The sequence below is a fragment of the Miniopterus schreibersii genome (genome assembly GCF_964146895.1).
Source record: "Miniopterus schreibersii genome assembly, chromosome: 2".
In the NCBI taxonomy this organism is placed as follows: domain Eukaryota; kingdom Metazoa; phylum Chordata; class Mammalia; order Chiroptera; family Miniopteridae; genus Miniopterus; species Miniopterus schreibersii.
The window spans coordinates 180,728,111-180,754,825 of NC_138102.1; the positions used below are offsets into that span (position 1 = coordinate 180,728,111).

General features: G+C 57.4%; 1 protein-coding gene across 1 annotated transcript; it reads left to right on the top strand.

The window, feature by feature from the left end:
* The first annotated feature begins 506 nt into the window (after positions 1–506).
* Positions 507–26,048, top strand: MICALL1 (MICAL like 1). Its single transcript, XM_081130037.1, has 16 exons — positions 507–995; positions 5,250–5,298; positions 5,627–5,768; positions 10,137–10,216; positions 11,318–11,460; positions 12,627–13,057; positions 14,370–14,427; positions 15,317–15,696; positions 17,267–17,682; positions 19,808–19,942; positions 20,555–20,681; positions 20,821–20,911; positions 21,069–21,142; positions 22,985–23,099; positions 23,295–23,341; positions 24,351–26,048. The coding sequence occupies exons 1-16, from the start codon at positions 850–852 to the stop codon at positions 24,470–24,472; spliced, it is 2,556 nt and encodes an 851-aa protein (XP_080986163.1). The 5' UTR covers positions 507–849; the 3' UTR covers positions 24,473–26,048.
* Positions 26,049–26,715: the final 667 nt, after the last annotated feature.

Below are 26,715 nucleotides of genomic sequence, written 5' to 3' on the forward strand. Positions count from 1 at the left end.
GGACTGATGGTGGTGGTGGGGAGCATGGTCTCCCCTGGCTGGCTACGGCGGGGGTGTTTTGGAATGGTGAGACAGGGTGAAGGTGCCATGTGGGGGTGCTTTTGAGTCTGCAGGGGAATTACCTGATTGGCCTGAGATGGGGGAAGCCTCCCCAAAGTTTCAGGTGGGTTTACCGACATCAGTGTGGAGGATTTGCAGGTCCTTAGGCCAAAGAGTGGGAAGGACTGAGGATGGGAGAGAGAGGAGAGTTCCCGGTGGGCAGCGTGGTGGAGGTGGCGGGGTGGAGGAAGTCACTGTGGGGAGGGGCTAGGTACGGGTGGGTGAGGGGTTCAGGGGCTGTCCCCGAGTTCTTCGAGGGGTCGCCCCGTGAGAGGGGTGACTGGGGGTCCCTGAGGAGAGGCGGTGGGTGTCGGGCGGGCGGCGAGGGGGTGTCCGCGTTTGGGGGCGGAGCCGCCGCTGGGTGGGGCGCCAGGCCGCCGCCCCCTCCCCGCTCCCCGGCGGCGGGCGGGGACCGAGGCCAGCGGGACGCGGGCGCCCGCGGCCGGCCCACGGCGAGGGGAGCGGGTGGCGGCGAGTGGGCGGCGGCCGGCCAGGCGGGTCCGGGCAGGTCCGGGCGGGGAGCAGGCAGCCGAGCGGGCCGCGCGGGAGCCGCAGCCGCAGCCGCGGCCGGAGCGAGGACACCAGGCCGCGGCCCCGCCTTCTCCCCGCCCCGCGCCCGCCGCCCGGCGCCGGGAGTTCGGAGCAGCCGGGCAGGGCCGCGCCGCAGCCGCCGCGGGTCTCGGCCCCGCGCGGGTCCGAGGGCGAAGCCCGAACCGGCGGCGCGCGAGCCCCCGGAGCCCCGCGCGACTCATGGCGGGGCCGCGGGGCGCGCTGCTGGCCTGGTGCCGCCGCCAGTGCGAGGGCTACCGCGGCGTGGACGTCCGCGACCTGAGCGGCTCCTTCCGGGACGGCCTGGCCTTCTGCGCCATCCTGCACCGGCACCGGCCCGACCTGCTGTGAGTGCCGGGGCGCGCGGCGGGCGCGGGCTGGGGACCCCCGCCCCCCTCAGTGACGCGGCCGGCCCGCCCCCAGCGGCGAGCCGCCGACCCTGCCCGGGCCGCGCCGCCGGAGGGGGGGGGCCCTGCGACCCCCACGCGGGGCGCCCCCGCCCCACCGGGCCTCTGGCCCCGCCCACTGGGAGCCGGACCCCGCGGGGCGCCGCTACCTCCGCGCCGGGGTTGGGGGTGGGGTGGGAGTGGCCCCGCCCACAAGGCACTGATTTCCGCCCAAGGGGACCCCCACCTCCCCGCGAGGCCTTGACTCTTTGAAGGGGCGCCCAGCCCCCTTTGGGGACCCAGCCTGTCCTGCGCTAAACTCTGGAACAGGCACACTGAGCGCCCCTCCCTGTGAGGCGCTGAGGCCTGTTCCCTCTGGGGCGCCCCCTTGCTCTCGGTTCCGTGAACCTCACTTCTCTGATTCCGGGCGATCCCGTCTCCAGGGCACCAGCACGGTGCCTGGCACGGCGGAGACTGGGGTTAACAGTGGTTGGGTGAGTGGATGTAAAGCCCCCAAGGCCCCCATTAGGACGCGGACCCGTCCCCCCAGGTGTGTGCCCCAAGGTCCTGCTGTGCGCAGTGGGACAGGAAGGCCAAGTGAGGACTCGTGGTGTCTGACAGCCACCAGCAGGCGTCTGCAGAGTGTGAGATGCCCCCTTCTTGTGCCCAGCTGCCCAGTGAGGTTCTCATGGGAGAAAGTATTCAGATCCCGCCGCCAGCAGTTGACTTGGGGCTTCTGTCTCAGCTCCCTCTGCTTTGGGCCCTGGCGCCTCTTCCATTCATTCATTCATTCATTCATTCATTCATTCATTCATTCGTTCATAAAACCCTGAGTGAAAGTTTATCTGGTGCCTGCCATTTCTCCCGCTTACAGCGCCCCCCACCAAGGGCACCCTGAGCCTGGCAGGGTCCAGAGTCTGTGTCTGTTCCATCTCCAGACCTGCCTCCCCAAGGACGGCACCTGAGAGGGCATTGAGGAAGGAGGGAAGGAAGGGAGGAAGGAAAGGACGCCTGGAGGATTCGCTGGCATGTGTGCTTAGTTTACTCTGTGTCATGTGGTACAATGTCTGTAGGTGGAGAGTTGGGCCCTGGAGGAGAGGGCTTTGGGGGTGTGAATGCAGAAGAGAACACACTGAGGTGCAGACAGACGTAGGTGGGCCCTGCCTGCTGTGGGACATGTGACAACTGCACTAGTAGATGCGAGGGGTTCTCAGGAGTGGGAGCCTGAAGGACCGAGAAGGTCACCCAGAATGGAGTGGAGGGCTTGAGGGGGTCTTCTATTTTGGCTGGGGGCAGGTGGTGAGGCAGGAGGCAGGGGACAGGGCCACATGTGAAGGGACTTGGGTGTCAAATTAAGCTGCTTGGTGGGCCTGAGCCTGCCAGCATCAAAGTGCAGGCTGCTGGATTTGTGTTCAGCGCCTCCGTGTCCCAGGTGTGCGACCTTGGGGAAAGCACTGGGTCCGTCCAGGCGTCAGTTCCCGAATGTGTAAAGTGGGTCTGATGATCGGCCTGACCTCGGAGGCTTACGTGAGGCAATGAGCATTCAATTAACATTAGTTATTATAGCGTTATTAGGCAGTAGGGGGATGAAGGTGAAAGTGTCTTATTCCTTCATTTATTCAACAAGTATTTACAGAGTTACTACTTTGCTGGGCACCGTGCCTGGTTATGGAGATAACACCCAACCAACAAAGAAACAAACCCCACACAGTCTCCCACGCTTCTACAGGGTGAATCTGGGAGGAACAGATGTAGAAGCAGGGGTGATCGTTCCCTGTGGGAAGTGCTATATCAGGGGGCCAGGATGGCGGGCCTCCCAGATGCCACATAGTCTTCAAGGGGATAGCAGGAGCCAGGTAAGGGCGTCCTGGGCAAAGGGGGCCACTGCTGGAGCCCATGGCCCACAACGGGGAGGGCCAGAGAAGTGGCTGGGCCAGAGTGCTTAGGGCCTCTTACTGGCTAAGGAAGGTGCACAGGGCCATGGGGAGCCATGCTGATTTTAAGCAGGGGAGGGATGTGGTTGATGTTGGTGGCTCCCCTCCTGAGAAGAGGTCCAGAATCTCACCCAGGCATTCATTTGTAAGGCAGGCCAGTGTTGGGGCTGCCGGACCATTGCATAGGACAAAAACTGAGGCCCAGGTCCCACATAAGGCATAGAGAGGGCCTCCGTGATGCGGAGGGGAGGATCTCCATGAGAGCAGGGTGTTGCAAGCATCGTCTTCTAAAGTGGTTCAAGCTCCTGGCACTGTGGGCCCTGCCTTTGCTGGGGGCAGGGTTCTGCTGCCATGTTCATTCCCTCTTCCCCCAATCCAGGCACCTTTAAGCTCCCTTGAGGGCAGAAACCATGTGGGTTTCACTTTTGTGCCCTTCATCTCTCCCAGAGCCAAATAGAACTTCCCGGGCCTTTGAAACTCTCAGAAAATCTCTGTTACGAAAGCCCAGATGTTGATTAGAGACAGAGATGGGGGCAGGGTAAGAGACTGGAGGAATAATTGTAGTGTCTTGGGGGCCTTTACAGTTTTCACACTGCTTTCGTGTTTCTTCATTCAGTAAACATTTATTGAGCACCTACTAAGTACCGGGAACTGTGTAGAGCGTTGGGGACTCAGGGTGAACAAAACATAATCCCATCCTTCTAAGAACACTATTGGGGAGATTGAAATAAATGGCCGAGACAAGTTGCTTTGTCTCATTTGGTCTGGGAACAAGCCTTAGTCAGGGGCTTATGCTGGTGTCTCTTTGGCCCCTTTACAGGTCACAGATCAGGAGGCTGAAGTTTAGGAGGTTACAGCTCGCTGAGGGTCATGCTCTTAGGCAGTGGCAAAGCAAAGGGAGTTAGGGACCCAGCCAAGGGGAGCAGGAAGTGGCTTGGCCAGAGGTGGCAAAAGGGGGCTGAAGCTCATCCACAGTCACCTCCCTTCTCTCCAGTCCACCCAACCTTGGGGCACCTCCTTCCTGGGTTCTCAACTTACTGTCCCTGGACTCTGCCTGGAGAAGCTAGGGGGTAGGAGGTCTAGGGGAGGGGGGTGTGCTTGCCTCTCCCTTGTCTGTGACGCCTGACCCTCACCAAGCCCAGACTCTACCCGTCCTCCCCACCAGCCTGGGAGGTGGTACTGGAGCTTTACCCAGCTCACAGATGAGAAAATGAAGGCTGCAAAGGCTGCCCACCTGCTCAAGGTCACACAGCTCAGCCTGGAAGAGCAGGGCCTGGGCCCCAGACCTTGGAGGATGCAGGGCCTGCTCCAGCCTCTGGGCCCACTGCATTGAGCAGCCAGGCTGCAGTTTTCAGCGGTAGAAGGGCAACGCTTTGGGCAGTGCACCCAGGAGGCTTGGAGCAAGAAGGCTGGGTTGCCTCCACCGGTTTCAGCCACTTTAGCAGCCTGGAGCAGGGGCGGGGGAGGGGGGTAAAGAAAGCCAGTAGGTTGGCCAGCTGTCCCCTCCAGGCCCCCAGGCTGGCCCTACTGCCTCTCACCTGTCTCAGCTCAGAAACTGGGAAACCCTTCAGTGCTCTCCCAGGAGTGGCCCAGCCGGGGCAGCCAGCTGTTCAGTGCCTGCCAGCAGCTCTAGTCTGTACAATTTCCATCTAGTTCAAACTTGTTCTAGTCCTCGCCCCATTAAAAAACATTCATCTTCCGGGCTGGGTTGGGAGTAAGCATGTTGATGTGGCTTCTCCAGGTTTGAGACACACAGCAGAAGGACCAGGAATGTGGATTTCCAGGGCTGGCTGGTTTCCCCTCTCTGGGCCTCAGTGTTCTCATCTGTAACGTGGGGTAAATACCTGCCAGATAGAGTTGAAAATAATGTAAATTCAAGACAGGAGCTCAGCACAGCACTGGCGTGAGGTCCTCAATCCACGGATGTCGGTGTTTTTATGAGCATTTGTCCTGGTCTGACCAGGATGTGACTTCCTGGGGAAGGGTGTACAGATTTGCAGTGAGTTAAGGGATCTTAAACATGATTGCTTGAACTTGAGCCCTGCCCCTTCCGAGTGATTTGTGGCCTCTGCTTGGATGCCTCTGGGTGCCAGGAGCTCATCCTGTGCCCCCACTGGAAAGGCCCAACTCTACAAGCATGTATGCTTGTTGCCTCAGTTTCCTCCTTGACAGTCCACAGACCCTCCCCTTGGGATGAGGTCACCTCCACCAGGCTCCTTCCAGACTCACACATTTGCCCAGTCACCTTCTCAATGCTTCTCCTCCCCTTTGCCTCTTGCAGAGATTTTGATTCACTTTCCAAGGAAAATGTCTTCGAGAATAATCGTTTGGTGAGTCCCCAGACAGACGGAAGCACAAGACGCTGTGGGGTGTGTGGGGGATGGGCAGGGGTCTTGCAGGGTAGGGTGAGGGGCTGCCCTGCACTCAGGGCCCTGGCTGCTCCTTTCCCCACCCCCTGCTTCCCTCTGGCCCACTTGTTGCTGGAGCACCAAGCCTCCCTCTTCTCCAGGTCATTATGTGGAGTCAGCTGAGGGGAGCCCATAGTCACCCCTGCCCTGGTTCCCCTCATCCCACAGAGGGGCGTCCACTAATCCTGCCTCCTCCCTCTCTTCCTGCTGTGGCTGCTTTCCCCCACCCCTACACTTGCCCCCACCCCAGGCCTTTGAAGTGGCTGAGAAGGAGCTGGGCATCCCTGCTCTCCTGGACCCCAATGACATGGTCTCCATGCGTGTCCCCGACTGCCTCAGCATCATGACCTACGTGTCCCAGTATTACAACCACTTCGCCAGCCATGGCCAAGGTGAGAAGGGGACAGCTCTTCGGGGAGACTGGCCCTGGCCCTGGGGCTGGGGACGGGTGGTAGTGTTCTGAGCTGCAAACAGGCAGCTGGGAGGCTACACATCATTCATTCACGGGATCATTCATTCATTCATTGAAATGCTACTTATTGAGTGAAACAGCACTGTGCTGGGGGTATAGCCGTGAACAGGCCGCTGCCCTCCCAGAGCTGAGTGCCCAGTCATGTGGAGGGGACAGATAACATACACGGCAACCCCTCACTGAGCAGAACATGCTCGAGGAGACAATGCAGGGCGGGTTCACCGCTGTCCCAGTTCACCTCTCTGCGCCCACCCTCACTTCCTGTTTGCAGACACTTCCCTGGGGTTTTTCCTCCAGCAGGGAAGTGGCCCTGTGGGCTGTTGTGCATCTGCCCCAGAAGTGACCTTTAAGGCCTAAGGACTGAGAGGCTGGGGAGTTGGGGGGGCCCCAGGGCACAAGGGTACTTCTCTGCTCTGAGTCACGTCACTGTGGGCTACAGGGCCTCCTGCCTGGAGAATCCCCATGCAGGAATCTCCTGGGGGCAGCTGGGCCTCTCCTGCAGAGAAGCGGGCCCAGAGAGGGGAAGCAAGGAGCCCACGGTCACACAGCAGGAAAGCAGAAAGGCTGAGTCGAGAATCCAGGTGTTCAGACTCCTGCTCTAGGTCACTGCTGTCCATGGGTGCTGAAGGGGTGGGCGCCTTGCCCCTCCCCTGCCCTGTTTCACCCCTGCCTCCCATCTCTGCTGTCCATGTGGACAATCCCAGCCCATCTCTTAAAAAAAGTGTTCTATAAAGTCAGGTCTTGTTTTTCTTCTTAAAAGTAAAACATGTCTACTGGAGACCATTTAGAACACAGAAAAGGGCATAAAAATTAAAATAATCTGGTACTTCCCTAGCCAGTTTGGCTCGGTGTTTAGAGCGTCGGCTCTTGGACTAAAGGGTCCCGGGTTCGATTTTGGCCAAGGGCCCGTGCCTCGGTTGCAGGCTCGATCCCCGGCCCTGGTCGAGGCATATGCAGAAGGCAACCAACCAACGTGTCTCTCTCACATCTATGTTTCTCTCTCTCTCCCTTCCACTCTCTGAAAGACAATGGAAAAAATATCCTCAGATAAGTGTTAAAAAAAAAGTATCTGTTACTACTCCTTCCCAAGACAGTGCTAGGGATTAATATTATACTTGAACAAATAGTGTATATTTCTACTTTGCTGTTGTTGTTGTCAATCTTTACCTGAGGATATTTTTCCATTAATTTTTTTTTTTAGAGAGAGTAGAAGAGGGAGAGAGAGAGATTGATTGGTTGCCTCCTGCACCAATCAGCTGGGGCCAGGCAACAAACCTGCAGCCCAGGTACTTGCCCTTCACCGGGAATCGAACCTGCAACCCACCAGTGCATTGGCTGATGCTCTAAACACTGAACCGCACTGGCCAGGGCATATGTATTTTAGTAGAAAGCAAATTAAAAGGATTTCTTGACCACTGAGTCTTTGGTGAGAGGTAATAGGGTGGAAGTTAAGAGCGCAGACTCAAAATTTTTTCTCTATTTACTATGTGGGTGACAGTGGCCACCATGGTGACCTCTCCACCTCAATTTCCCCTTTGCAATGGTGATAAGAATAGTGCCCATCTCACAGGGTTGATGTGACTAGTAAACGAGGAAATGTAAGCCTGTGTCTGGCTCTTATTTAGGACTCGGGGTTAGTATTATTATGACGTTTATTCTGTTTTCTGGAGCTTAACTTACTTAGAATCACAGTTCAGTCTTCTCTTCTGGGGCATTTCCTGACGCAAACCCCAGTTTCTCTCTACTAAGCTCTTCTCTGGAGGGTCACCTTCTGGGGAGCTGTGGGGTGGGTGGGACAGTGGGAGGCCCTTGGTCCTACCATTGGTGGTACCTACTTTGATCTTGGGTCCTCTCTGGGCACCCCTGTGGCCCAGCTCCCTGAGCTGTGCCTGGGCAGGAGCACCCTTTGGGCCTGTAGGGATTCTTGTTGCTAAAATTACAGCTTGTACTTTTCATATAACTTGGCCCCAAAATGTGAACCATTTTTATTCCACCTGCTGCTCAACCAAAGGACACCCAGCGATGTGTTCCAATCCTGGAGGCAAAGCTGGCTGCTAGGCTCCCCAGATGGTCCTGTTTTGTACTTGCTGGGCAAATGGAGGGATTTCAAGGGTGATTTTGACTGGACTTGACTCTCACTGGACTGGGTGGGTAACCTTGAACCTGGCCTCGACTGAGTCACTGAAGTGCCATGCTGAGCGCTCAGCTTGTGCCAGGCTCTGTGAGTGCCAGCAGCTGACCCCTGTCCTCCAGGAGCCACAGCCTGGTCTGGAGCCAGAGTATGAATACAGGAAGCCCAGCATCTGGGAAATCGGAGGAGAGGTACCAGCCCTCACAGGGTGGTAAGGGCAGGTGTCATCAGAATAAAGTCCAGCTTCTTAGTGGGGCCCCTGAGGGCCCCCACCCTTAGCTTGTGCCACTCACTGCCCCAGTTTCTTGTGCTTCTTGGACACGTCACATTCTTTACTGCTAAGCCGTTCTTCTTAGTGATCCTCCCACCCCAAACTCCATTTTCTGTTCCATCTCTTCCACTCCAGCAGATTCTTTCCTGCTGATCCTTTAGTCTTCACATTTTGCCTCCAAGTGCCTGCCCCGATATACTCCAGGTGCTCTTGTAGCCCCTGCCCCACGTTGAACATAGTAGACCGTGCCCACAATATAGTGATGACTCCTCTCTCTTCCCTTGCAGACCGTCTCTGTCTAGTTCACAGCTATGTAGCTCCAGCACTTATTCATTCATTTAACAGATATCTACGGAGCTCCTACTGTGTGTCAGGCACTGTGCTAGGGAGAGAGCTGGGGACAAGACAGATTCACACGGCTTGCAGTCTAATGGGTGGGGGAGGGAGAGAGCGAGCAAGGTAATAAGTAATGTAATTTTAGGAGAGGCCAGTAAGGGGACAAAGGAAGGTAATGGGCTGAAAGCAGTGGGAGGGGGGAGCGCCTACTTCAGATGAGTGGTCAGCGAGGGCATCTGAGCTAAGCCTTGAGCAAGGAGAAAGGCCCTGTGAAGATCTGGGGAGGAATGTCCCAGGCAAGAGGGCAGCAGGGGGCCTTGGTGCTTCAGGGGCGGGGGGGAAGGAGGAGATGGGACAGACAGGGGCTGGGACTTAATTAAGGCAGCTAGGCTTCCAGAATTTTCAACCATGATTTCCTGGTAAGAAATACAGCTCCCATCACAGTCGAAGTTCATGCACATGTATGTAACTGACACAAGCTTCAGGAAACGGTTCTTCCCCTCACAACATGTGATGCACACATATATTTTCTGTTTTATTTCATCTTTTAAATGTGCTGGTTGCAGTCCACTAAATTGATTTCAGGGCCCATTAATGGATTATGACCTGAAGTTTGGTAAATGCTATTTTAGACCACAGTAAGGAACTTGGGTTTTATTTTTAAAATTGTCACACAGTAAAATGTACTTTAAAAAATACATATATAAATATATATATATATTTTATTGATTTCAGAAAGAGGAAGGGAGAGGGAGAGAGAGAGATAGAAACATCAATGATGAGAGAGTCAGTCATTGATTGACTGTCTCCTGCACGACCCCTACTGGGGAGTCGAGCCCACAGCCCGGGCATGTGCCCTGACCAGGAATCAAACTGTGGTCTCTTGGATCCTAGGCTGATGCTCAACCACTGAGCCATGCCAGCCGGGTAGACTTTTTTTGTATATTGTTCTCTGAATTGGGGTTTTTAATTTAATTTTATTTTAATCACTGGATACAGAGTAGGTGCTTAGTGAATATTTGCTAAAGGAATGAAGGAGTTGGGTACTGGAGGAGGCTGAGTGGGCTGGGTGGGCGGGTTTCTTCTGGTGCGAGGGACTGCAGGCAGGGTTCTGGACCACAGCTGTCCACTGGGCATAGGTAGGGCAGCTCCATGCTGGCCCCAGGCAGCCAGCCCATTTTCCTGAACCTTCAGGCCAGCTCCATGTGGTTCCTTTCTTTTTCTTGCTGGTGGGAAAGGAGCTGCCCATCCTGCCACGAACTGGGCACTGTGAGTTCTGTGATTGTACTGTTGCCCCCGGTGCACACTGCCCCTGCGCAGTAGGCGTCACTGTCCAACTTTGCAGAGGCTCAGCGAGGTTACATAGCTTGCATTTGGCGCTGAGCTTGGAAGTGGAGGTGCCAGCTGGCCTGTGTGAAGTGGGAAACTGCTCTGGTCCCACTGCATTGGGACCAAAGCTGATGGCTGTGGAGCTCAAATAGGCCAGGTTGCGGCTTCTTTGGACCCCAGAGTCTCCACCTGCCTCAAGTCTGTTTTCTGTCTCTTGGCAGCTGGTGTCTCACCACCCAGAAAGGGCCTGGTACCCTCCTCCCTGCCATCTACTCCAGTAGAACCAGGAGACAGGCCTCAGGTACGCAGATGGCTGGGTGGGCAGGTGGGGTGCGGGTGAAGAGGGTCGGAGGGGCTGGGGACAGATGGCATTGCTGTGTTCAGAGGGCGCTTGGCCCTTTTCCCACTGGCTTTGGAAGTAGTCTCACAGGCCAGGACAGGTGTCAGGGTCAGGAGATGCCAGGACTGGGAAGGGGCACAGGGCAGTCCACAACACTGACTCTGCCACCCTGGGCCTGATGGGATTTACACAGTAATATGGCAGATACTCGCTTGATTCCTGGTGAGACAGAGCTTTTAACTTCCCTGGGTGATTTTGTTTAATCTTCTAATAACCCTGGGAGGTTGGTATTATGTGTCCTGACATACAGATGAGAAAACTGAGGCTCAGACAGGCTTGGTCATGTCCAGGGTCTCTCAGCTGAGAATTGGGGGCCACACTGCCAGCCTCCTGCTTCAAGGTGCTTAGAGGGGTGACACTAGCCCTTCACTTTCAGACAGCACTTCACAGTGTGCAGAGGGCTCTCCCACCTGCTCCCATCTGCTCCTTGCTGGAGCTCCTGAGGGACAAGGTGGCTGGCCAGGGTGGGTGCCCACTGAGTGTGTGCGGGGCTGAGACAGGCAGGGGTATAGGATTGCAATCTGCAGGTGGGAACCCAGGGCCCAGAGATGCCAGCAGCTTGCTCAAGGTCACGGTGCTTAGAAGTAGAGAAACTGGGATTTAAATCTGTTGGGGCTCTAGGAGGGGAGGCAGAGAAGGCAGATGAGGTGGGCCTAAGAGTTCAGTCATCCCCGGGGGCCAACCTGCAGGGATGGTAGATGGGAAGAGCAGCCAAGGGGAAGGGGTCCTGCAGCCCGGAGCCGCCTCTGGTGAGGAAGTCCCAGAAACTGCAAGTCAGGACTTGTATGTTTCCATCCTGACTCAGGGACCTTGCATATGTCTTTTACCCTCTCTGGGCTTTAGTCTTCTCATCTGTGAAACGGTGACACTTTCCCCTTTCTGGGCTCTGATGAAGCACATTAGCATTTGGGTGCACTTGAGGGACAGCGCCCATTAGAGGGGGGAACAGGATGGCTGGTGACCACCCCCTCACCCCCAATCTGCCCACTGTGTTCCCTGCAGGGCAAGGAGCTCTCCTCAGGTCACCTGTCGGAGCAGGGTGCCCAGCGGACCCCCAGCAGCACGTGCGCGGCCTGCGGGCAGCACGTGCACCTGGTGCAGCGCTACCTGGCCGAGGGCAAGCTGTACCACCGGCACTGCTTCCGGTGAGTGGCGGGGGGCCCGGGCAGGGGCCTGCACCCAGCACCCCAGTAGCAGGGCGGGGCTTCCATGGATTGAGCACCACAGTGCACCAGGCACCCTGGCGGGCTCTGTTTTACTGAGGAGCAAACAAAGGCCTGGCCAGGGGAAGGCCGGCTCAGCCGCATAGAGAGGCGCGGGGCTGGGCCCAGGGGCTCTGCCCGGTGCCTGGGCTCCCTGGGGCGAGCTACCTGATGATGTTTAAGGCACTTTAAAAGGCACTGAGGGCAAAAAGATTTTTTAAAAATCACAGTAACAACTTGCATTCTGTGTGTGGCTCCCAGGGGAAGCCAGGTTTAAAGAAAATGGAGTAAGACACAAGGAAAATGCAAATAACTTGGAAAATATATGATACAAAGCAGAAATCAGAAAAGGCCATTGAGGAGCCAAGGGAGCCGGTGCCGGACTCCCACGTGCACTCAGCTGTGGTTTAGTGTATGTGTGGGGCGGCTGCACCTGGAACCCGAGGACACACTCACCCACAATCAGGTGCAGGACTGAGGTGTCACGGGGGGGGGGCGATCCCGAGGAGGGGAACCGTTACACCCACACAGTCACTTCAGGCTGTCAGGGCCGTGTTTAAAGAACTTTTTACAGTGACCCCCTGCGCCCCCAGTAAGAAGTCCACTTGACTTTGTGACCAGTTGTGAGTACACACCTGAAGTAAAACTCGTATAAATAGATACACAACTGGAATTAGAGTTCGTAAAATGAGTGTGATACACTCTGACATTTATTTTTTTATGTCATTTTCTTCTATTCCATAAAACAAAACGAAACAAAGATCCCCTGGTTATTTGGAAACCACTGAATTGATTCCCTGAGCCACTAATGAGTGGCAGCCTGCACACTGGACTGTCCCTCTTCAGGGGAAACCTTTGCTTCCTCTTGCAGCACAAACTGAATGCATGTTTCACAATTTCTGTTGCTGATTTCACGTGGTTTTATTGCTCTCCTATGATCCTGACCGTTACCATTTTCCTTTCCCTCTGGGAAGTCCAGGGTATTGAGACTGGATCCAGGCTGGCAGCTGGGAGGAGGAGGGGGGGGGGAGCAGCCTGCTGGAGGAGGGGCAGCCCCAGGGGGCCAAGGCCTGGCCAGGTTGAAGACCCACCCTCCTTCTCTCTGGCAGGTGTCGGCAGTGCTCCAGCACCCTGATCCCTGGGGCTTACAGGAGTGGGCCTGAGGAGGGCACCTTTGTGTGTGCCGAGCACTGTGCCAGGCTGGGCCCAGGTGGGCGGTCAGGGGCCAAGCCCAGGTCCCCACTACAGCCAAAGCAACAGCAAGAAGACGCAACAAAAGCAGCAGAAGATGCCATGAGCGTGGAAGGAGGCGGCCTCAGCCCTAGTGAGGCTGCAGGGGCTGAGGCCCGGCCTCAGACCCCCACCAAGCCCTGCGTTCCCGACAAGCCACAGGACCTGGCCAGCCCCCAGGCCGGCCGCCCCATGCCCGCCCCCAGGAAGGCCTTGGAGAGCACAGCCCTGACGCCCCCCACGCCCCGGCCCCGGGCCAGTCTGCAGCCTGAGAACTTGGTGGAGCAGGGTGGCAGCGGTCTGGTGAATGGTGAGCAGGGTCTAGCTGGGACGGGCGCACACTGGGGAGTGTCTGGTGTTTGAATGGACGCATGCACTGGGAGTGTGGATGGGGCCACTCTCTGTGCCTGAGAGTCTCTGTGGGGGATAACTCTGTTTCCCAGGTTATTAGTTCATGCAACAAGTAGTGACTGAGGTTTCTGTGCCAGGCTGTTCTCCATGCTGGGGGAACAGCTCAGGCAGGAGAGATACATACAGATGCTGCCCCAGGCTGCCCCAGGCTGTGTATGTTGAATGTGTGTGTTCTTTTGTGTGTCTTGTGTGCTTCAGTTTTGGGGTGCGTAGCAGGTGCACACTGTGTGCCTGTGTCCCAACTGTATCTGGGACTCTTTGTGTCCAGCAGTTTGCATGCTCCTTCCAGGTGACCTTCCTCCCACGCCCAGCCCATGTACTTGTCTGTGTCTGGATGTCTGGCAGGGGAGTGCTCAGGAGCTCAGGGGCTGGGGGCAGGGGACAGGCTAGGATGGGTCCCTGGTCAGGTGGGCCTCTGGGAGCTCTTTTCAGGCTATTCAAGACTGCAGCAGAGACCCCTGCCCCAACCCTCATTGTAGGACCTTCCCAGATGAGCTCCCTGGACTTCCATGAGCTCATGCAGACAGGGCTCTTGGTAACTAACCTAGGATGTGCCAGGCAACCCTTCTCATTTGGTCAGAGAAGGCCGTTAGGCTAGGAAAGCCCATAGGGCCTGGGGGAGAGACTCTCTCTGGCTGCTCAGTTCTGCTCCGTGCTCATGGAGGCCTGCTCCGAGCCAGCCCTGAGCTGGGCACTGGGGACAGAGCTACTGCTCAGACCAGTGTGTGCCTTTGAGATGGGTACAGACACAGGGATTCAGTAGAACTAGGAGTCTGTTAAGATGGGGGCAGCAGAGGCCGTTGTGTGATTCATGGAGGACGCTTGGGAGTCAGGGGCCTTCCAGGAGAAGGTGATGCGGGGGCTGTGTTGAGAAAGTTTCCTGTCCATCCTGGGGAGGTGTCTGAGGGGCACTTGGGTTCCCCCTTCTCGACTGAAATGCAAATGGGGTCTCAGATGTCCTGTCCTTGTCCCTTTGACCTTCTGTATCTGTTACCTTTGGTGCCTATCTAATCTCCCTGAGCTCTGGGGTGGTGAGGTGCCCTTGTGCAGGTGAGGTTGCCATGGTCACCTGGAGTCCATGACCTGCCAGGTAGGAAGGAAGGGCACTCCTTGGTGAGGCAGGCACTCTGGCCAGCACCCCCGGGTGCCCTACTCCGTGCCCATCCCACAGCTGCTCATGAAGGCCTGTCTCACTTTCCTTTCCCATCTAGGAAGGCTTCACGAGCCCCCTGTCCCCAAGCCAAGAGGGACGCCCAAGCTGTCAGAGAGGTACGCTGGCTCTGGGAGGCTTTCAGGCCCTGGTGGTGGGAATGGGGGGCCCCTGGGGTCTGCTGGTGGTGGGGGAAGGCTTCCTGCAGGCATGGAACCCACTCCACACCCTCCCGAGAATGAGCTGGGTTCATTTTTGGGTGGGGAAGGAGTGCTGTGCCCACATCCCCTCTCCCAAGGCTCCCCTGGGAGCCCCTCTCCTGTGAGCACCAGTGCCTGGTGGAGACAGCCGCCTCTGCAGTCCCATCACCTCCCCAAACCTCCACTGCCTTTTAACATGGGAGGCCTAGTGGGAGAATTAGCAGCCCAGGTATGGAAAAGCCCAGAATAGCCCAGCTGTATACTGGCTCGGGTCTTCCACCCTGGGACCCTGCATCCCAGGCGAGGACAGCTATTTCCAGCTGTTCTTTGGAGCTTTGCTTCCCCTGTGTGATGTGTGAGGGCGAGAGGTGGGCCACGGCCGTAATAGTTGTTGAGGCTCCATGAGCACGTGCGGAGTGCCAGGTGCTGTGCCCGCTGGGCCTTACAGTGACCCTGTGAGGGAAGGGTTACTACTGTCCACGCTTCCTGGGTGGGAGACTGATGCAGAGCCAGGTGACTTTCTCAGCGTCACACACGGAGCCCTGTGGGTCCTTCCCTGGGCTGGGCTAATGGAGGCTGTGTGGCGGGAAGGCTCACCCTCTCTGGGCCTCTGGGGGTCCAGTGGGGATGTGACTGTAATAGTCCGCCTCAGCTTGGGGCACAGACCGGCCCCACTGTGCTGGGGCAGGAGAGGAGAAAGGCGGTTTCTCACCCATCCCCTTGGAAACGGACTCAGAACTGTCCAGAGAGAGAAGGACCCTGTCCCCTTACCTCCTAATGGTTTCTGCCTCTTCCTGCTGCCCTCCAGGACACCGGCCCCCAGGAAGGACCCTCCTTGGATCACACTGGTACAGGCAGAGCCAAAGAAGAAGCCGGCGCCGCTGCCCCCGAGCAGCAGCCCCCGGCCGCTGGGCAGGGACAGCCCGAGGGTGGAGAATGGAGGCTTGGAGGAGGTGGCCCCAAGGAGCCCGGCGGCGGCCAGCCTGGACCCCAAGCCCTACAACCCCTTCGAAGAGGAGGAGGAGGCGGAGGAGCCCCCCGCTGCACCCAGTCTGACCACCAGTCCTGCCCAGGCCCACCCAGAGTCCACACCCAAGTCCCTGCACCCCTGGTATGGGATCACCCCCACCAGTAGCCCCAAGACAAAGAAGCGCCCTGCCCCCCGAGCACCCAGTGCATCCCCACTCGGTGAGTGCCATCCCTGGTAGTTCTCTTGACCGTCGGGACTCTGGGGTCAGGGTCGGGAAGGGGTGTGTGGTTCAGTAGGATCCCTTCTCAGCCAGGTGCCAGGTGGGTCATGTGTGTCTTCATTTAATCCTGGAGCTAGCTTGTGAGGTAGGCATCATACCCCCATTTGCAGGTAGGGAAACTGAGGCACAGAGAGAGTAAGTGATTTGCCTAGGGCCTCACAGCACTTAAACAGTGGAGGCACAATTTGAATCCAGGCTCTAGACTCCATTCGTTTAACCCTTTGTGACCTACCTCACATGTCTGTTGTGAGAATTCACTGCACTTTCTGGTGAAGTGTTTAGTGTAAGTTGGCTCCCAGGAAAGCACGTGGCAGAGGATAGCTGGCATCCTGCCTAGCTAGTCATTCCCCTCCGGTTGCTGGCAGCCTTGGGCTCTGACTGGCTCGGTGTGACTTGGCCCTTGTGACTTTGAGCAGTTCTTTCCCTGTGTCTGTCCTCAGTCTGCTCATCTGGAAGATGGTAGCAGTGGGCCAGCTCCAGGGCACTGTGTTCCTCTGCCCAGCCTGCCCTCTCTCATCCACGCATGTTATATTTTTGGCTCTCACTGTCTTGCAGTCTTCTTAGGCCCTGGGCCCAGTCACCTTCTACCATGGCTGGGGTCCTGCTGCCTCCAAGACCTCAGGGAGAGCTCCTCAGACTGTGGGGCTGAGAGCATGTTGGAAATGATCAGAAGCAGGTGCTCAGGTGGTCTAGGGCCCCCACTCCTGCCCTGCTGGAGCCCTGGGACCCTCTAGCTGAACCAGGGAGGTGGTGGATGGGTGTGGGATGCAGCCAACAGGATGAGCTGAGTCAGACACAGCTGGGCCCAACTCCAGCATTGCCAGGGCCAGGGCCTTCTCTCTGAGCCTGTTGCCTTATCTGGGAAAGGGAGATGACAATGCTTTTGAGCCTGGTGTCTGTCGCCTGTAGGAAGATTAAAGTGGTGCAGGCAGGGCCCGGCCCGGAGCTGGCCGCTGCGAGGGCTGACCGCTCCTCCCTCTCCTGTGGCCCTCCCTCTCTCTGCTCCTGGGCGGAGGGACAGGAGGGGCCAGCCTTGGTTTTGTCTGTGCCCTCCCCTCCCCTGACAATTTGCCATTTATTTATTCATTTTTTAAAAATATGTTTTTATTGATTTCAGAGCGAGGAAGGGAGAGGGAGAGAGAGAGAGAAACATCAATGATAAGAGAGAATTATCAATCGGTTGCATCCTGTGAGCCCCCTACTGGGGATCGAGCCCGAAACCCTGGCATGTGCCCTGAGCGGGAATCAAACCAACTTCCTGGTTCATGGGTCAATGCTCAATCACTGAGCAACACTGGCCGGGCCAGATTTACCTTGGCCTTGAGTCAGATCAGATATGGGAGGGGAAGTGGAGATGGCAGCCATGCTGGGTTAGAAAGTGAGAGGCAGGGTCTCTGGGCCCTGGCTTCATCTGGATATGGAAGGACATGGGTGTCCAAGGCCACCTACAGATCTGTTGAGAGTAGGCCACGTTAGATGTGACGCCCTCTCGCTCATCTTTTGTACAGCTCTCCATGCCTCCCGCCTCTCACACTCAGAGCCACCTTCGGCTACCCCATCGCCAGCCCTCAGTGTGGAAAGCCTCTCATCCGAGGGCTCCAGCCAGACCGCCAGTGGGGAGCTTCTGGAGCCGCCAGTTGTGCCCAAGAGCTCCTCAGAGCCTGCTGTCCATGCTCCTGGCACTCCTGGGACCTCTGCCAGCCTCTCTGCCAACTCCTCCCTGTCCTCCTCTGGGGAGCTGGTGCAGCCCACTGTGGACCAGATGCCTCAAGCCAGCCCTGGCCTTGCCCCCAATACCAGGGTCAGCCTGGGTCCCCAGCCAGCCAAGCCCTGCAGTGGTGCTGCCCCCACCCCTCTCTTGTTGGTAGGAGACAAGATCCCCACGCCTCTCCCTGGCACCTCATCCCCGCAGCTCCAGGTAAAGGTGAGTGCGTCATCCTTGCTACAAGCTCCTGTCCTGTCTAGTGGATGGGGGTCTGGTCTCAGGGCAGGAATTTCCAGGGCTTTCCATCTTTGCTGGCCAATTCTTGACTGACCTGGCTGTGTCCATCTACCCATTCACCACTCCATTCACTGAGGCACAGAACGATCTATCATTCCATCCATCGGCCAGACCTCCCACCCATCTCTTCACCTGCCCACCTGCCTGTCCCTCCATGCATTGATGCATCCAGGCACCTGCTTACCTGCCTGTCCCACACACTTGCTCATTTGGGATCCACTCATCCAGCCACCATCCATCCCCACATCCTTCTGTCCACCCTTCCATTCACTGAGGCCCTATTTTTGCCAGAGGCCCCCTCCCCAGCCCATCCTGCACTCTGCCTCCTCTTGGAGGTGGTGTGGGCATGAGATGACCATTTCAGGGAGCTCAGGACCTATGTGGGCTATTTGTATACTTGTTCCAGTTCCACGCCAAGAACCAGGGATCACCAGGGGTCAGGACATTCCTCTGGGCACCTAGTTCCTGAGGGGCCTCTCTTGCAGCCGCAGCCCCTCTGGGCCACCAGGTCCTGATTGGCCACTTTTGCCCCACACTCTGCAGCTCTCTGAAGGCCCAAGCCTCATCCAGCCCCGGGGAGAGTGGCAGGAGAGCTCATTTGGGGCGGCTACGGTCATGGTCTGACCTTACAGAGGACAAGACTGGGGAGACAGCTGAGCTATTGGTTCAGCCCCTGCCCGTGTGCCTTTCAGACATTTAACCTTTCCTGACCTGGGCAACAGCCTCCTGTCCCCCTCTGCTACCCACCTGCTGTGAGACCTGGAGAGGGCCCTGCCCTGACCCTTCCCTGGGCCTCAGCAGCTCTGAGAAGCCCCAGGGTTCCTTGGTGGGAGGTGGGGGAGGGCGTTGACTTTGTACACCCTGTCCCCTTCAGGCAGCTCCTTGGGGGGCGGTGTGAAAGGTTGGTGTGAAGGAATTGTGTGCCTGAGAAAAGGCTGAGAACCCCCGAGGGGCTGGGGCTTCAAGCTGTTTGGCCTTGCTGGGCCCCTCTGGATACTATTGTGGAGGGAGGAGGCAGAGTCCCAAGTAGGCTTCCTTCTGGGGCACCCCCACACCCCACCCTAACCCGAAGATTAGGAGAGAATCACAGAGGCACTGGGGGCAGGAGACTTGTGTGGGTGCTGTTCTGCAAAAACCATACCCTGTCTCCCTGCCATGCCTGAGCTCAGAGCAACTACCCACCTGAGAGAATCTCTCCCTGGGCTGGCACAGGGGAGGTGATCAGGGCTCCCCATGCCTCCCCCAGCTGCTGGGAGAAAGCTGGGTAAACACTCTGGAACACTTCACAGCCACTGTGAGGCCTCTTCATGAGGCCCTGATGACTGCTCTGTTTCCAGTGAGGGAGGGGTGAGGGGTTGGGGGGGAGTTGTTGGAAGCTAGGGCTGCCTGGCTGTGCTGGCCTCAAGGCAGGGCTCTCCCTAGAGGGACAGAAAGATGCAGGGCTCTTGGTGCATGAAGGGGGCCGGCGGAGGATAAGGGTCTTTCCTGGGCAGGGAGGGAGCTACTCTCTTCCTCCACCTGCTGGCCAGATGGAAGGCGGGATCCTGCTTTCGTACTTCCTGACTGGGCCCGGCTGGGGAAGGGGTGGTTGGTTACGAGGCCTGAATGAGCTGCTACAGCTCTTTGTGCCCTAAACTCCATGTCCTGACCACTGCCCCCAGAGCTGATGGCTGCCCTGCCCTGAAACATTCTCAGCCTTGTTTGGGCCCTTGGGAAGTGTGTGACCTTGAGCCAATTACTTAACCTCTGTGAACTTGAGTTTCAGCTGTAAAATGGGCATTACAATACCCACTTTGCGGAGCAGCTGTGAGAATTAGAGGAGAATTACACATGTTCCCAAAGCAGCGACTGCACAGGGAGGTGCTGGGAAATGGGAGTGTGTGTTGGATGACTGGGTGCCTCAGAGATTGAATGCTGGGAGATTCCCTCGATGCCAGGCCCTCCTCCCCCAGTCTAGCCTGCTTTTCAAAGTCCCATCTGCTTAGGCACCCGGGGTCTTACTGCTCCCTTCCCAGACTTATCCTCTGTCATGTCACCCTGCCTTTAGTCTTCCTGCAAGGAGAATCCTTTTAACCGGAAGGCATCACCCACAGCATCCCCAGCCACAAAGAAAGCCACCAAGGGACCCAAGCCAGTGAGGCCACCTGCCCCAGGACACGGCTTCCCTCTCATTAAGCGCAAGGTACCAGCTGGGAGCTTCCAGACTGCCTGGGCCCAGGCCCCCTCCATGGCAGCCTCAGGCTCCCCGTGGGACACTTGGAGAGGATGGGCGGTCTGGGCAGCTGCGCTTGTATGTTCGCGAGGGGGCACTTGGGTGGTCCAGCTGGAAGGTTTAACTTTACAGGGGGAGATTTTGAAAAGATCAGCTGTTCACAAGCAGGAGCAATGGGTGGTGCATTTAACTTGTTACTAATAATAGTTCCAGGATCAAAGCACTCACACTATACACTTCTGGTTAAATAGACTGGAGTGTTCTCAAGTTTATCTCTGTAACAAGGTCACTCTCACATTGTGATACTATTTATGGAGTGGCAGAGAAGGGGGCAGTGTTGTCACGAGAGGCAGGAAGTGTCTCCCTCTGGGTGTGCCTATTGGCGCTGGAGCCGGAGGCATGGAGGGGTTGTGTCTGTACCCACACCAGCCCTTGACCACCCTGGGCTCCTGCACCTGGCCCCGCCAGGGTGTGGGATAGAGCTCAGGCCCTGGGCCTGTGGCCGCCAGTCCTGGCAGAGAACAGTGAAGCTCCTGGCAGCAGGGGTGGGCTGTTCTTCAGGTGACCGGGGTGCTGTTGCAGGTCCAGGCTGACCAGTACATCCCCGAGGAGGACATCCACCGGGAGGTAGACACCATTGAGCGCCAGCTGGATGCCCTGGAACTCCGTGGGGTTATGCTGGAAGAGAAGCTGCGCAGCGGGATGAATGGTTCGAGAGCTGCTGGGAGGGCCTGGGGGGGGGGACTTGGGGGTGGCAGGAGCCTCTCCCACTGGGGGGAAGCCTCCCTGGCTCCTTTGAGGGCGGGAACTGCTGCCAACCCTGGCCTCAGTGGGAATCTGGCTTCCAGAGGGTCGTGAGGACGACATGCTAGTGGACTGGTTCAAGCTCATCCACGAGAAGCACCTGCTGGTGCGGCGGGAGTCTGAGCTCATCTACGTGTGAGTCCTCCCTCTCCTCTGTCCCCTGCTCCCCTCCCGGAACCCGTACAGCGTAGGATGGAGAGACTCCCCTGCTCCTTCCCCCGCCACTGACAGCACAGGCCAGGGCAGCCTGGCACGGGTCCGAATTAATAGTCGGCTTTTTCCCACCCTGTAGCTTCAAGCAGCAGAACCTGGAGCAGCGTCAGGCCGATGTGGAGTATGAGCTCCGGTGCCTTCTCAACAAGCCAGGTGCGTGTGGCCTCGCACACTCCCCGGGCACTGCCCAAGGCCTGGCGATACAGGGGAGCGAGCCCAGCTCTCCCTCTTCAGGCTGGGCGGTGGACGGACAGGGCCCTGATGGGGACACATAGACTCTGGGAACCAGCCAGAGGAGAAGGCCTAGAGGTGCCCTCTGGGTTGTAATAGGTGATAAATAGGCTTGATCCATGGTGGGAGTGTGGACACACATGGTGTCAGGCATGACTGGCTCACAGAGAGCAGCAAGCTAGGAACAGACCACCTGTGGCTGCCCCCTCTCCTGGACGGAGTGGGCGGGCGGGTTCCCCGGGGATGGGCTCAGGGACATTGGGCTAGGGCTTGGCAGGGCTTGACCGGCAGGAGGAGGGGAGGTAGAGGGATCCCCTGCAGAGTGACTCAGAACAACTCTGGGAGGAGGCGGTGGGGGCCGTAGGAGGGATTGAGTGTGGAGTCACACAGCCTTGTGTTTTGTTGTTAATGTGCTGGGGGCGGGGGACAGGGAAGGAAGGCGGGTTTCTCAGCCTCAGTGAGCCATCGTGGCTTCAAGTGTAAGACAGGGTGAAGGTACTTGCCTCATAGGGTATTCTTGGGACCAGGAGACAGTGGTTGTGGAAACACTCTGTGGCCTCTGAGGGGCTGACAGTTGATGGTTATTATGTGGCCGAGTTGGGGTCTGTGGCTGTGACATGGAGTGAGCCGCAGCTGCATGCCCAGAGAGACTGCAGGACTGTGGAGTGTTTAGAGCGGGAGCAGGGCTCTGACCACTTCCTGTGGCCCTGGTGGCGTGCACCGTCCTTTCCATTAACAGATGAGGAAATGGAGAGCCAGAGAGGTGGAGTCTTGCCCGTTGGTAGACCTGGGCTTCTACCTATGCCCCTGACCTGGGCCCGACCCTGTAGACACAGCCCTTCCTGCCAGCTGCGACGTGGCCCTGCCTCCCCATTGACTGGGGAAGTTGGGAGGTGGGATGAGCCCCTGAGGCAGGAGTGTCCCTGGGGACGCCAGGGAAAGTCCCAGTTTTCTGAGACCATCTGCAGTCATTGCCAAATCTCCTGGGAGGCTGGGCATAGCCGCCACTCATAGGGAGCCACAGGGACACCCTGTGGCCAGAGAGGGCACAGCACCTGTATGCCCAGGCCAGCCCGGCTCTGGCCTTATTGTGTTGCTTTTCCAGCCCTTTGCATTAGCAGCAAAACACAGGACTATCTGACTCCAAACCCAGGCACAGCCTGGGTTTGTCATCCTGTCCTGGAGGTTGCTTTTGCAGGGTGAGACTGGTTTATAAGGGCCCCAAGTAGGTTGGAGACCCATTGATACCGTAAGGGCTATAGCTTGGGGGTGTCAGGTTGCCCAGGTTCAAATACTGGCTCCATCCTTGCTGTGTGACACTGGTCAAGGACTTAACTTCCCTGAGCCTCAGTTTCCCCACATGTAGATCAGCGACATAATTTACCCAGGCCCCAGATTTGGGAAGTGGCAGAGTAGGAACTTGAACTGGGTTGGTGCCTCTGAAGCCCATGCTGTCCCCAGAACTGTGCTGGGCCACCTGCTCCAGACTTGTGGCAAAGTGAAGTGGTAGGGGCTTGGGCATGGCTGAGGGGGCCTCCGGTTGCTTATTTCATAACAGGGAGTGCAGGGTAGGTTTTTGGTAGGTAGCCCAGTATCTTTGGTCCTGTCTATAATAACCTTGTACCCCACCCATCTGGGCCTCTCCTTACTGCCCTCTAGCATAGGGCTGGCCCAAATTTAGCAGCTAGGTGCTGCTTCCTGGCTTCCCAGGAAGGCGAGAGGCTCTTCCTCCCACTCATACCCCCAGCTTTTCCCCTCGAGCAGAAAAGGACTGGACAGAGGACGACCGGGGCCGGGAGAAGGTGCTGATGGGAGAGATCGTGACCCTCATTGAGCAGCGCAATGCCATTGTCAACTGCCTGGATGAGGACCGGCAGAGGTGATATGGCTGGGTCAGGGGCTCCCCTGGGGGTTCCTTGGGGGAAGGGCCCAGAGTAGGCTGGGCCAGCCCTGCCCTCACCACCAGTGATCCCAGTGCCCCCTTGTTAACCTGTGTGGAGTTGGAGGCTAGAAGGGACTGAGACTTTTTGGTCCTCCCTCCTGTGGGACATTCAGCTTCCCTTTCTTGTTTCAGGGAGGAAGAGGAAGATAAGATGTTGGAGGCCATGATCAAGAAGAAAGGTGAGGCCCTCCTAGGGTGCTGGCCCATTCGAACTCCTTGGGGGGGCCAGGTTGAACAGAGGGGCAGAGTGGGTGCTACAGGATGGTGTGTGCCAACTCCCAGCTTCTGCTCTGGGGGGAAGGCCATGTGTGGCACAGCAGGCAGCCTGTAGCCAGGAAGGCTGTGGCCTGGGCTTGGAGGGTGGGGCCCACAGGGAGGACGGGTGTGCAGTGATCACTTTCCCAAGGTGGTTTGCCTTAAGCTCTGCCTTCCTCCTTGAGATCTGCAGCTGGTCTTGGAAGAGTCTGTGGGCGCAGATAGCAGTACCCACCAGCAGTAAGACAGCGCCTGGAATGGTTACGAGAGCACTGGGCTGGGAGTCAGGAGACCTGGGTTTAATCTTGGTTCCACCAGTGACTCATTTGTGGCCTTGTGGTTAAGTCTGGACTCCAGTCAGACTGCTGGGGTTCCAGTTCCAGCTTGCTAGTGGGTGACTTAAGCCAGCCACTTCTTCCCTTTAGTCCTGACTCCTGGTCTGCAGAATGGGGGTGGGGGCGAGAGGCCACACCTCCCCAGAGTGTGCTGAGGACCACTGGGACAGTGTGTGGAAAGCATTCCACCTCCGGAGCTTAGTTGGTGCTAGTCCATTTCCAACTCACACTTTCTTCATCTATAAAGTCAGGGGCAGGAGAGACGATTTCTTAGGCTTCTTGTAGCTCTGACAGTATTTGTGTAGTAACTCAGAGCTGTGAGCAGCAGCCTGGGGAATTGCCTTTTAAAGATAAATTTAGACCATACTTCAGAGTTCTCACATTCCTTTATCTCAGATCCTTGTCAAAACACTGGGATGGGGTATGTTTCCCATCCCATAGGCAAAGAACCAGAGGCTCAGAGAGGTGAACCCAGGGCTCCCCAGGAGGTGCTGGAGCTGGGCCAACACTCCTAGGCCTCTGTCACACCCACTGGCCTGCCCCATGGAGTCCCCTTCCCCATGTTGTTAAGAACCCCCCCCCCCTTTTTTTCCTGCAGAGTTCCAGAAGGAGACTGAGTCTGAGGGCAGGAAGAAGGGCAAGTTCAAGAACATGAAGGTGCTGAAGCTGCTAGGAAACAAGCGTGACATCAAGAGCAAGTCCCCCGGGGACAAGAGCTAACAGCGAGGGGACTTCCACCCACCCCCTGCTGGCTCAGCCCTGTCCTGTCTGGTTCTGATGACTCCAGATGCTGTGATGGACCCAAGGAGCAGGCAGGGTCCTGGTCCGGAGAACGGCAGCGGCTTAGCACCTGCCCTTTGTCCCGCCCAGCCCTGCTGTGACAGGCAGCTCCTTGGCCCTCCTTCCCTGTCTTGTCCAGATGGGACTCTTAGCTGTCCAAGTTCTGACCCCAGGGCCCTTCCCCCCAGGAGGTGCGCATGGCTCTGCTGCCTCCTGGGTTCTCCTCGGCGGCAGGAAGCCGGGGGTGGCTGTGCTGGCTGCTTGTGGCCCGGGCCCTGGCTCCGAGGCCCTGTCTTCCTCTCCAGGGCAGGCAGCCCGAGTCTGATTCTCCTCACTCAGCTCTATTTATGAAGTCTCTGTGCTGGGTTAGTGACTGTGTCCTCAGACATGAGTGGGGCTGATGGACGAAACCCTTCCTCTGTCTCCCAAAGTTCCAGGAGGTGCTCCCTCCTCTTTCCTTGCTTTGTGGGAACCTCAGCAGGACGGGGGCTATGACGGCCGCACTGGGTGGGGGACCCTGTGCCGAGTCTCCCAGCAAGGGTCTCCGAAAGGCAGGCCCCAGTTGCGGTTCTGGTCCCTGGTCGACTGAGGGGTTATGCTTTCCGTAGGTGCTAATTCTGGTTCTTTAACACACCCTGGTCGGACGCCTCACCGAGGCTCCCCCACCCCACCCGCCTCAGGAGGGGATGGTGGGCCCATTCCTGCGTGGTCACCACCAGTGTCTCCTCACATTCCTCTGCTGTTTGTTCTTTCCTGACTCATTCTCACCAAAGGACTGATGGCCACTCACCCCACTGGGAGGAGCCGATGGGGACACCGCCTTTTCCCCAGGGACTCTGCCAGCAGCTCTTGGTCAAAGCACTGTTGCCATAAGCTATTTCTGGGGACCTAGTGCCCCCTTCCCTCAGCACACCTCTGGGGAAAGATCGCACTGTATTAACTCGTGAGGGTTTTCCTCACCAACAATAAATGGAGACAACCTCATTGCCAGTGCCCTGCAGCCTCGGGGTGCTGCTCCCTTGGCCAGGTCTGCCTTCTTTCCTGCCCCCACTGCGCCTGTGGCCGGGCATCACTGGTGGCCCAGGAGGGGCATGTAGGAGCTGTCCTCCAGCAGGGGCTTTGGCCCTCGCTGTCTGCCATTGAGCAGGATTCCCTTGCTCTGCAGAGAGAGGTGGCTCCTGCCCCTGTGTAGCCCCTGGTGGCCTCCGTCCAAATGTGCCTGTTGACCTGGAGCCAGGACACACGAACTGGGCTGGGGGTAACCTAAGGGATGGCTCCGCTGGGCTGCCTCCCTGTCAGGAGACTTGGGTGGTGGGGACTAGGGTGAACTGGATGTGTCCCTGCCACAGCTAAAGGGGGAAGTTCTTCCTGAGGTCAAGTAGCTGTGGGAAATATGGCCCAGTGTCGGCAGATCTTTACATTTTTCAGAAGCTGCTAGAAATCCAGGTTGTATGTATGTGTAATTTGTAAACGTTGGCAACTAATAGGAAATTAAATCAAGGGTAGGCTGAACTTCTCCTGGGGTTCGTTTGCTGCCTCTGGGCCATGTGGTGGGGTTTCTGAGGTGGAGGATGGCTGTCCTTGTCATGCTGCGCCCTCACCTTGGCTTCTGGAGGGTGTGTGGACACAGGTTCTCGTGGAATGTTTCTGAACCAGCCCTTGATCTGGCCCCCCTGCTCGCTTATCTGTTTGAGGCTGCAGGCAGAGTTTGCCCTACAAACCAAAACTTGGGTCATGTGGCCTGTACGATTATAAGAATCCCTCTGGGTGGGAGGGTTGGTTGAAATTTCCAAAATATTTTGATTTATGGAAATGGGAAAGTGACACAATACTGGGGACTGTAGGGCTCATGGTTATCAAAAGACGTGGGGACCATGTACTGTGTGCCAGGCACAGGGACTACTCGTGGGCAGATGCCTCCGAGGCTGGGCCTCACAGATGAGCAGTCGGAGCTGGGGGTGGGGGTGGGGGTGCCCAAGCTCATGCAGCACAGGCTGTGATCGGAACACCAAGGCCAGGCTCTTGGTCTGCATCCTTCCCAGCCCTGTGTTTCTTCCTGTGGGCCGTGGGTTTAGTGGAAAGACATAAAGCTGACTTTTACTCCTGAGTCTGTACTTGCTAGTGAAATGTCCTTGGCTGTAGTATGGTGGTGAGTCTTCGTTTTCACACAGGGATGACAAGCC

Excerpts from the sequence above, each read along its gene's own strand:
- MICALL1 (XM_081130037.1), top strand. The coding sequence starts at position 850 with ATGGCGGGGCCGCGGGGCGCGCTGCTGGCCTGGTGCCGCCGCCAGTGC. Across the intron at positions 13,058-14,369 it reads TGGCAGCGGTCTGGTGAATG|GAAGGCTTCACGAGCCCCCT; the intron begins GTGAGCAGGGTC and ends TTTCCCATCTAG. Across the intron at positions 14,428-15,316 it reads ACGCCCAAGCTGTCAGAGAG|GACACCGGCCCCCAGGAAGG; the intron begins GTACGCTGGCTC and ends GCTGCCCTCCAG.